Source organism: Elgaria multicarinata, chromosome 11 (assembly GCF_023053635.1).
Source record: "Elgaria multicarinata webbii isolate HBS135686 ecotype San Diego chromosome 11, rElgMul1.1.pri, whole genome shotgun sequence".
Lineage (NCBI taxonomy): Eukaryota > Metazoa > Chordata > Lepidosauria > Squamata > Anguidae > Elgaria > Elgaria multicarinata.
Window position 1 is genome coordinate 21,701,302 of NC_086181.1, and position 11,288 is coordinate 21,712,589.

Below are 11,288 nucleotides of genomic sequence, written 5' to 3' on the forward strand. Positions count from 1 at the left end.
AGTGAACACTTAAGGCACAATACACCCCAAAATGTAATTCTTAAGGAACCATCAACCTAATGAAAGAGATCCAGTGCAGTATAATGTTTAATGTATTAGTTACAGACCAGGGAAACCCAGTTTAAATCCCCATATAGCCATGAATTCTCCTCATAGTCACATATGATTTCAGGTCACTCTTTCTTTGTTAGCCTGGCAACCTCACAAGATCTTTGGTGAATAGTTTATTTATCATGGTTTGGATCCAGAACTCCATTTGAGGTCTGTGAAATGAGAGCAGTGAAAGGGGTGGCAGTGAAAGGTTTGTGTTAAAAGCATTTCCTGAGAGTTAGGAAAGTGTGAACTGGTAGCAAGGGATCCACAAATGTCAATTTAATGCTTCAAGCACTGAGGATCAGCTTACTGAGTGGACAATCTGGTCCCCCTTTTGCTGATCCGTCAACTCCACAAATAATTTCTCAAATTACAATTTGAACACATTACAATGTGCACAAATCTCAATTTACATAACTTGCAGTTTGCACAAATGATGGAATTGAGGGGGGTGCAATTTGATGCCATAAAAAATCACAACAGTGAAACCCGTATATTTTGGCATGGCTCACTAATGAATGTTGATGCCAAAGTTGATGCCAAAAGGAGAAAATGGAATGCAATCCAGAGGGCTGAGCTGGAAAAAAATCTGTTGACCTTCACCTCTGAAATGGAATCCCCCAACATCCCTATCATCAGCCAGAGGAGAAGCAACTGCAGGAGTTTGCTTCCTCCCTCCTTGCCAGAAAGAACACTTGGTTCCCACTGACAGTTGTCCTAGGACTGCAGAAATGTAGTAGGGGGAAACTATTATCTGTCCCCATCCATCAGCCAGAGGATGAAGGGCTGCAGGACAGTGTGTGTGTGTGTGTGTGTGTGTGTGTGTGTGTATGAGCTTGAGAAGGTTATATATTACCTATTGCTTGTAAATTATATTACCTATTGCCTTGAAAATTATTTGATTTAAGCGAATAAATAAAGAATACATTGGAATAGTCATAAAATGCTATTGGTTGAGGGTGGGGGATGGAAAATTTATTTATTTATTTATTTTATTTATTACACTTATATACCGCTCCCATAGCCAGGGCTCTCTGGGCAGTTTACAGAAATTCTAAAATTGAGGTAAAAACAAGTATACAAAATTTAAAACTCTAAAACACAGTACATACACACATAAAGCATTAAAAACCGATTAAAAACTAAACATGTGGGTAATTATGATGTGCTGCCATATGCCTGGGCAAAGAGGAAAGTCTTAACCTGGCGTTGGGTGGGAGGGGAAATATAATGGAATATCCACTGCTGAAAGGCATGGCTGGCTGAATGTCTTGAGCAGTGAATAAGACCACTCAACACTACATCATTTTGGGCCTTGCTAGACGAGGCTTTAGCGCACTTTGGGAGCCGGTTTCCCTGCTATGCGTCCACATGATGCACAGGGGAATCCAGCCCCAGGCTGCACTGAAGCCTCCTCTAATGCGAAGTCGCTTATGGCGCGCCTTTTTCCGCAGCTCCGGCCTGAGGCCAGGGCTGCGGAACGTCTAGAGACTTCCGTGGCTTTTTGCGGCTACTCGCTTACACGAGTAGCTGCAAAAAGCCACGGACTGGGCACAGTGCTCAGCGCTGTGCCCATCGGGCCGGGGGGGGGATCCTGGGGGGCGACATGGGAGAGGGGGAGGGAGAGCTGACACAAGGCAACGAGGGGAGGGAGAGCTGGCACAATGCGACGAGGGGAGGGAGAGCTGGCACAACACGACGAGGGGAGGGAGAGCTGGCACAACGTGATGAGGGGGAGGGGGAGGGAGAGTGGGGAAAGAGGGGGCAGGGGGCATAATTTTTTAAAAAAATGCTTACCTTGTCCGCAGTCTTCGGGGCGCACATGGCCCCTTTAAAACAAAAAAATGGCCGATGCTGCAGGGCTTCCATCGTCCCTACGCGTCAGCCATCTAGGAGGCTGGGCGGCGCGCGTTAAAGTTAGTGCGCCATCGCCCCGCCTCCAGGCTGGCTTATCCCGGCAGGTCTAGCAAGGCCCTTTGTTACATTTCCTGTATCTACACTAATAGTGAACTCAATTCTCCAAGTGACACTCCTGCTGTAGCCAAAATGGCACCACTAGTAGGCAAGAGCCCTCTGGTATCAGTTGGCTCTGGAAAACCCCAAGTTTTGCAGAAGTAAAAGGGGAAAAAACTTAATAGAAATGGTGTGCCCTCTCCCAAAGTGCCCATTGAGGACCGAACATTGTCAGTGGGTAGGGGAAGGAAAAACATTTGGGTAGGGGAAATGGAATGAGGAATCCTGGAAGAAGACATGGATGATTGGCTAGAATACTGAATAGGCATGCTCTACACTGCAACACTTTGTTGCAGTACCCACTTGTTATTGCTAGATTAGGTAACTCCTCAAATCCTCTGTTTTGTAGGTCTTCATTTCTACTTCATTTCATGAGAGATCTTCCCCAGTGATATCTGTTTTTAATGCCAAGTCAACCCTGTAACAGATGAAGTAAGAAAATGTCCCACAGCAAGTGCAAAGTGTCATTGAATAACTATTGGAAGACTCCACATATCAAGGATTATGGGAAAGGGTTCCAGAATCGAGTGTACTGCTTTGAGGCATAGAAACCTGAAATTGAGCACTAATGCTCTATGTTTGCGTTTTCAGATATCCATTAGCTATATTCCATTGTGATTTCTGACAGTCTCCACATTTTGGCACTACTTATGGAACTACCGTATGCATGTCTCCTCAGAAGTAAACTTCATTGACTTCAATAGGATTTATTTCTAAGAAAGTGTGTTTAGGATTACAGCTCCACAACGCATTCTACTTTACATATAATGGATGGCAGAAAGTGTGGATTCAAATGTTGGCAATCTCTTCTCTGGAAAGGATGTTCCTGTTCACAGGATTCCCCCACCCCATTCGTCTCTATTTCCATCATTTACTGGTAAATGCTGGCATTTCCTGTGTCACATTAGTAAATGTTGAATGCAAACATCTTGATGTTGGCATTACAGCCATTGGTACTTTGCTAGAACAATGAAATGTTCACTGAAATGAATGCATTATTCATCTTTCTTTCCCTCTGGTCTTACATATGCTTGATGTACAGTGCTATGCCACTGGAACTTGGGACTGTGTTCTGCACCTACTGAAACCTGTGCAGAAATCATCTAGCTCTTGGTAGAAGCACAAGTACCCAGTGCTTTCCCGGGAGTTCTGGACCTGCTCTAGAAATATAGGGAGCCATCTAGTGTTGGGAGGAAAGTGTATCTGTGCTTCCCTGCACCTTACTTCAGACGTTTGGGTCCATATCCCTAGAAGGGGTTGCAGGACAAGTACACTTCCCTGAGTTATGCTAGATTATGCTTCCCATCATGAAGGCCTCAATCCACTCAGAGAAAGTGTTGTTGTTTTTAATATTCCTTTCCTACTTATAGGATATGCAACTTCTTATTTATTTATTTACAATATTTATATACCGCTCCCCATTCGAAATTTCAGAGCAGAGTACAAGATAAAATAAAATAAAAAACACAGAGGAAAACACCTTAAAATAGATTTTTAAAAGAAGAAAATGAAAAGTGAACCATGAACCATGGCTGGTAATTAAGGAAAGGCTTCCTGGGACAATGATGTTTTCATGAGGTGCCACTGAAAGGAATACTAGGCATGTGCTCTGCTCCGATTAGAAGCGCAGAAGCAGGAGCGAATTGGCCTGCTCCGCCTTGCCCAGAGTTGGAGTAGAAGCGGACCGTGGACCCCTAGAAGCAAGGCGAAGAGAAGCGCCCATTTTCGGAACGCTCCGGTTTCTGCGGTCTGATCCGATCGCCATCTTGAAACATTTCGCCCATAGGATTGCATTGCGGAAAAGAAAGGGGGATAACTGTGTTGTTTTTGAAGCTATCTTTCTGAAAATTCTTGTGCTTGGAGAGTCGGGGATGGGGGTCATTTTGAGACTACTCTCAGCTCTCTGCGTGGTGCGGTCCATGTGCTAGATTTTTTAAAAAAACTGGCGGGAAAATACCTTTTCCGAAGGGCTGAGAGGCAGAGTCAACTCCCGGTCATGATCACATGATCCCAAAGTTGGAGGAGGGGATAGGCAAAACGGGTAACTTGGGATTCTGGGAACTTCTCTTTCTTAGTCTGAACGGACTTTTCCCAGTGTTTTTTAAAACAGTAGCCCCACCAAATGCACAAACAACACCTGAAATCATATACTAAGCCAATAATAAGAGATAGAAACACAGCACTGCTACCCACCTTAACTTTGGGGAACAACTGAAAAGATGTGGTGCAAGGGGATGAGCTCCCCTAGGGCATCCCATGTGGACGTGCCCCCACTCTCTCCTGTACTTAGAGGGCAATCAGAGCCCTGCAAAGAGAGTAACCCTGTGGAGCAATGCCTATCATGAGTTGAAGTGAGAATTCTACTCCTCGGCTCTCGTGGTGAAGCAATGGCTTTCATGAGTTGAACTGGCAGCTGCTTCCCCTTCCCCTAGGCACGTCCCCCTATTGCTGGTAAAAAGACAGATATAGCCTTTTTAAAAAAGTTCTTCTTGTTGTTTATTCAGCAACACTGCTGCTTTTAATTCCACCCCTCCTTCGTTTATTTATTTATTTATCCCATTTTATATGCATTACTGGCTTATCCTTGGCTCACTTCCTTATGCCCCCAGAAATGTCTGCTGCCTGCCTGCCTTTCCTCTCTCCTCTCCTGCCCGCCTCGCAGGGATGTTGTGTGTGTCTGGCTTTGACTCAGGGGAGAAATCCTTCCTGCGCTCACTTGGAGTTTTGGAAGTTCCAAATCCATTTTTCTAGTGTGGAAGAAGATTCATATAGGTTGATCTCTACTCCCCAATTCATGGCATGTTGGGATTTCCTTTGAAATAGCCCCATTGAGAGGTCTGCAGGTTTAAGCCCCGCCAAAAAACAGGGGATGATGGGACTGCCTTGAGTCTCGGCGTGTGTGTGTATCCCTGGATAAGCTATCATGGTGGCGAGTTTGAGGTTTTTAACGTGCAAATTGACGGAGCTATTGAAAGGGGTGTGAATGGGGTGTTGGATTTTCATAAATTCCCCCAAAATCAGGGGATGATGGGACTGCCTTGAGTCTGGGCGTGCATGTGTGTCCCTGGATAAGCTATCATGGTGGTGAGTTTAAGGTTTTTAACGTGCAAATTGACGGAGCTATCGAAAGGGGTGTGAATGGGGTGTTGGATTTTCATAAATTCCCCCCAAATCAGGGGATAATGGGACTGCCTTGAGTCTGGGCATGCGTGTGTGTCCCTGGATAAGCTATCATGGTGGTGAGTTTGAGGTTTTTAACGTGCAAATTGACGGAGCTATCAAAAGGGGTGTGAATGGGGTGCCCGATTTTCATAAATTCCCCAAAATTCAGGGGATGATGGGATTGCCTTGAGTCTTGGCGTGCATGTGTATACATCCATGAGGTGTCATGGTGCCAAACATGAGGTTTCTAACTTTCACAGAAAAAAAGTTGTATACTTTTTAAGCTTAATGCAAGCCTATGGGGGGGGGAAACGGAGCTCCGATCCGGATCCGGAGCTCTGCAGCGGAGCGGGCATGCCCGATCTGCAAACCGCAGATCTGGAAGTGAAGCGGAGTGGGGGGTCCATGCACACCCCTAAGGAATACAAAGTTGGTGCTTGCCTGCCCTCCAGAGGCAGGGAATTCCATAGGAGGGGGCCCACAACACTGAAGGCTCTTCCCCTGGTGGACTCCAATAAGAGGATGGATCTATGTGGCACCACCAAGAGCATGCTTTCAGGTGACCTCAGTGACCAGGCAGGTTAGTAGGGGAGAAGGCACTCTCTCAGCTTCTGTCATGATGTTTAGGCCTCTAATCTAGGCAAGTGTCTTCACAGTGCCGAGATGGCACTGTATTCCCTCAAAACCTCATGCTTTTGCTCTTGTGGTGTTACACCAGATAATCTCAATGCCAAGGAGCATGCATGGGGTTTATGGCTGACATATGTCCCCCCCCAATCCTTCCCTGAGAGTAGGGCAAGGAGGAGGAAGCAGCAATGGCAACAGCTCATGGGGGGAAAGAAATATTTTTTTTAGTAGGAGACAGTGGCAGTGGCAGCTCAGGGTGGGGGGAGAAAATAATATAGGAGAAGGGAGAGGAGGCAGCAGCTGAGGGGGAGAAATTTATTTGAGGAGGAGAAGGAGGGAGCTCAAGGGGGGAAATGCTCTTCTCCTCAGGAAAGGCAGGGCGGGGGTGTTCTGGTGTCCATTCCACTTGCTGCCCCACCTTCCCACCCTCTGCCCAGTGGAAGGCAACCAATTAGGGGGTCACTTCTGCTGGGAATGCCTCCAAAGTGGCTCCTGAGAGAGGACACACTGGCGGATGTGCCGAGCTACCCTCGCTTTGGCTGGAAAAGTTGGGGTAAGCCATACATTTTTGGCTTTGTCCCCGGTTGGCTGTGAATCTGTGGCTTCATCATCTAACTGACGCTGTGCAGGTTCAGAGCCATCCCAGGGCAGAGAAGACATCAAGACAGCCCCTTGGACAGGGAAGGATTGTTTTTGTTTGTTTTTGTTTTTGTTTTGTTTCTGTTTGTTTAGCCAGCACTGCCTGCCTCATAGTGGAGGAAATTGTAGAAGCAATTCTGGTTTTCTCAATCCATTCCAATGTTTTGAATGGGAATTCCATGGAGTAGAACTGTCATGCGTGGTTCTGTCCAATTGTACCATCAGCTCTTTCCTTTGTATCTGCACTCCTGAGAATACTCATTCAACAGGATGCAAGGGGAAGGGAGAGAAGCTTCAAAAGTATGTGCACTTTTAATGAAATCCCTTGTGTTTCAGGCCCCAAATACTCAAAGCAATGACTTGATTATTTAACTGAGAAAGCTTATTGTTCTATGTAATGACAATTTTAGGAAAGACAATTGAGTAGGAAAACCATGGTCTACCCATGAAATGTTATTTTTACAATGCCATTGGAAAATCAATGTTCCTCACTTCTGTGTACAATGATGACTACCATTGATTGTTAAATGGATGGCAAGAGGAGGGATTATGAATAACTTAATATAACTGTATCACCTATTGACTATAATAACTGAAGAGTCAGAAATGAGCAATCATGCATCTTGGAAATGGGAACCTGGTTACGATTTAGGAACTATGTGCCTAGTTCACTTTTAAAACCTTAAATAAGAAATCTAAATCTCTCAAAAAAAAAAATTCAACTTGGTTTTCCTGCACGGGAATCCTCGAGTACTTTTAGCATCTGCTCATTTATGAAATGAGTTTTTACTAAGCATCTAGCTTAAAATGTAGCTCCAGATTTCTACTCTCAGCCATTATTTTTATCCAGTGTGTTTTCACAGTCAAAATAACATATTTTAACTTGCGTTCTGGAGATTCATGCTATAATATCCTTTTACAATCTCTTGTACAGTGTTTGTAAAGCACTCGTATTATTTTTAGAAATGGGCGATAATAGGCAAATATTAGAGCAAAGGCTGAAGTAAAAAAGGTTTATTATTTTTATGAGATATAAGGTTGCTGAAGAAATGTGTTGAATTGTAGCAGGAAATTTGTAGTCATAACAAGTGAGAGAATTTTCTGGAATCACAATTCTGCTGGATTTTTAAGTCAACTATTGTAAGATGTAGCACCGTTTTAACCCTTCTGTAACGTAACTAAAACAGGTAAGATAATACTAATTTATAGTGCATTTTCTTTTCTGTAATCAGTCTGTAAGCATCTGAATCTCACTTTGTAAGGTGGGGAGAAATGCTATGGGAATGTGGGATAGAATTAAGAGATACTTCTTCATTTCTCAAGTTTTAATCCTGAAGTAAAGACAAATGATTCTCAACGTTTATATTAAGGAGGGAAAACAAAATTGTGTCATATATGCCCAGCTCCATAGATGGGACTGAAACCTTCTAAAGGGAAAATAAAGGTGTCTGGATTAGGTGCCAGGCCTTACCTTTCATTGGCTAATAATTTGGTAAGGAAAGGAGTACCACCTAGGGTAAAACACACCTGCTGAAGGAGGCTTTAAGAAGAAAGAGGAATGGTGCTTATAAAACAAACAAATGAGCAAACAAATCAGAATTAAGACAGTGTTTGCTAAAGAAAAGCACAAGTGAAGAACTTCTTAAATCCTAAAGCTCTCATTCAACTTCATAATTTTGGAAGATACACAAATATTTTGAACTTGGGCTTCCTTCTAAATGTACTCTGTCTAAATGTACCAACCAACTGGTGGCCATCTCTTCATCAGGCAAGTATGCCAACATCTCTTGCATAGCTGCCTGTATGAAATTTTGTGTAAGAACTTGTGGACCAGGGCAATTATCCAATCTTGGCATTAGAAGACAACTAGAACTGGGCATCTCAGGCTCCTCCTAAAACAAGACAGCTAAAGGAGTGGCATAAACTTAGAGAAGGCATTCTAGCCAGAAGGTCCCATATTTTCCATATTTATCCACAGCTTCCATAATTAGAGTAGTGATTTGACGGCTACAATTGTAAATTGCATTTTCACGATTTAATCAATTGGAGGAAAGTGTGCATTTTTCCTATTTGAAAAAGCATGTATTTCCTGCTGTGTGTTTATAGAGAGGGGGCAGGGAGAGATCCTTAAATTTGGGAATGAGAATGGGTGACAACTGAGCATTGAGATGGAAAATAGAGGATCTTGTTGAGTATAAACATCACACATTTTGTCATCCCTATTGCAATCATTACCTAGCTAGAACAAGAGGCAACCACTGAGAAGTTATAGACACCCTCTACTAGCCCTGTCTTTAAAACTTATAACAGTGCTGTGGAATGCAGCCACAGAAAAGAAGCTTTCATGCAGCTACTTTAGTATCCAAAGGACATTTGGACAATGAGAGGCACATAACAAAATTGCCATATCAAACTTGCTAGGAATAATAAGTAGTTCAAGGTAGCAGGAAGGGTCTGAGAATATGTGCTGGAGGAAGTCTTTTCATGGTTCCAAAAGGTTACAGTAGTAGCCATGGATGTTGACTCCTTCCAAGAGATCCTATGGTTACAATCTGGCAGTTCAAGTGCTTGAAATCCTATTGAAATCCTATATGGAATATGTTTATTACGACCAACAAAAAGTCATGTTGTGAGCAAGCATTTATAGATCTCAAGAACTTTTCACCAGGCTGAATTAACTCATCATCAGATTTGAGAGCTTGTTCATGATGTTGTCACATTTTGGTTGTTCAGAATAAAGGCATTACCACAGTGTGATTCCCCCACCCCCTAGTAATACAACATGGATGCCTGTAATTTTTGGACTGAAGTCAATGGGCTGAATCCAATGGTGACTTTACATTAGTGGAAAGCACTTCCCTCACACATGACTAGCCACCTGATTTTTGTCAAATCCCCGACCCACTGTAGTTCTCTTTGCCCCTTGAAATGCTGCTCCTCCAGAAAATTATTGGATCCAGTGCAGTAGGTAAGAGGGATTGGTGAAAATTGAATGCATCACCTTGTGTGACCAAAAGTACTTTCCACTAGTGCAAAACTACTATTAAATACAACAGAATGTTGTTCAAGTAGCCTAATTGTGTATGAAGAGTGGTAGCCTGCATCGTTACTTTCTGATTTCTCTTTATTACTAAGTTTATTTCAACATAATTATAGTAAGCCTGGCCTCAGACAAATTACCTGCCCCCAGTATTTGCTTGTGATAGATATTCTTGAGATTTATATGACATATACTCCATGGAACTAGCTAGAAGAAATGTCATTGTGTACCAGGTAGAACACTGAAATTAAAATTTCCCATACAGTTTTGTTATATTTGATGATCAAGCATGGACACAATGAAACCAAATCTTCAGTTTCCAGATGTTTCAGAGGGGGGAGGAATTCAAAAGCTCTGACTCTTATTATTTCCATTGCAGCTGCATTGTAAAGATTCCAAATGCCTCCAAAGAAGTATAATGCAACAGTGACAGAATTTGTTCTCTTGGGCTTTTCTGAGAGTCCAGATATTCAGTCCATCCTCTTCTTCATATTTTTCACCATGTACATCATAACCTGGCTCGGGAACATCATTATCATCATTACTGTGATTTACACACCCATCCTCCATACACCCATGTACTTTCTTTTGGCCAACTTGGCTGTAATTGACCTCAGTGACTGCACAGTTACTGCAATCAAACTGCTGCGGGACCTCATCTCGCATACAAATTCCATCTCTTACAACTGGTGTATTGCACAAATATTCTTCTTCCATTGCACTGGTGGTGCTGTGGTCTTCTTCTTAGTTGCAATGGCCATTGACAGATACATAGCTATATACAAGCCACTGCAATATTGGGCTATTATGAACAAAGGAGTTTGCATAGGTTTGGTGGTAGGAGCTTGGGTGGGTGGGTTTGGGCACTCAATTGTCCAGGTAGTAATAATACTTCAACTACCCTTCTGTGGACCCAACGTACTGGATAACTTCTACTGTGATTTCCCACAGGTAATCAAACTGGCTTGTACAGACACATACAACACAGAGATGCTGATGGTTTCTAACAGTGGGCTACTCCTCACCCTAATTTTCTGCATCTTACTTGTATCATACACTGTCATTCTGGTAAAGATTAGAAGGCATGTTACAGAAGGGAAGCTCAAAGCCCTGTCAACTTGCTCTGCCCAGATCATAGTCATGAGCTTACATTTTGTTCCAGCAATGTTCATTTATGACCGCCCTTTCTCGGAATCTCCAGTGGACAAGATAACTTCAGTTTTGTACACTGCAGTCACTCCAGTGCTAAATCCAATGATCTTCACTCTTAGAAACACGGAAATGAAAAACAGTATTAAAAAACTGATTGGAAAAATTATGTCACTCAGAATAACCAAATAAAAAGAATGTCTTCATTAAGGGGGGAAAAACTGAGAAAGCGTCTTCTCCCCTACCAACCTGCCTGGTTACTGGGGTCATCCAAGGGCATGCTCCTGGTGTTTCCACATAGACTCATCCTCTGATTGAAGTCCACCAGGGGAAGAGCCTTCAGTGTGGTGGCCCCCCTCCTATGGAATTCCCTGTGTCTGGTGGTCAAGCAGGCACCAACTTTGTATTCTTTTCAGCGCCTCCTGAAAACATTATTCCAGGAAGCTTTTCCTTAATTACCAGTTCACTGTACATGTTGCTTCTTTTAAAATCTATTTTAAAATGTTTTATTCTGTTTTGATTTGATTTTATCTTGTACACTGCTCTGGAATGTTGAACGGGGAGC

General features: G+C 43.1%; 1 protein-coding gene across 1 annotated transcript; it reads left to right on the plus strand.

Annotated features, from left to right (window-relative positions):
* The first annotated feature begins 9,973 nt into the window (after positions 1-9,973).
* LOC134405246 (olfactory receptor 4D1-like) lies at positions 9,974-10,915 on the plus strand. The gene has a single exon (XM_063136474.1). The coding sequence runs from the start codon at positions 9,974-9,976 to the stop codon at positions 10,913-10,915; it is 942 nt and encodes a 313-aa protein (XP_062992544.1).
* Positions 10,916-11,288: the final 373 nt, after the last annotated feature.

Bases quoted from the DNA above. Each gene is read 5' to 3' on its own strand.
- LOC134405246 (XM_063136474.1), top strand. From the start codon at position 9,974: ATGCCTCCAAAGAAGTATAATGCAACAGTGACAGAATTTGTTCTCTTG.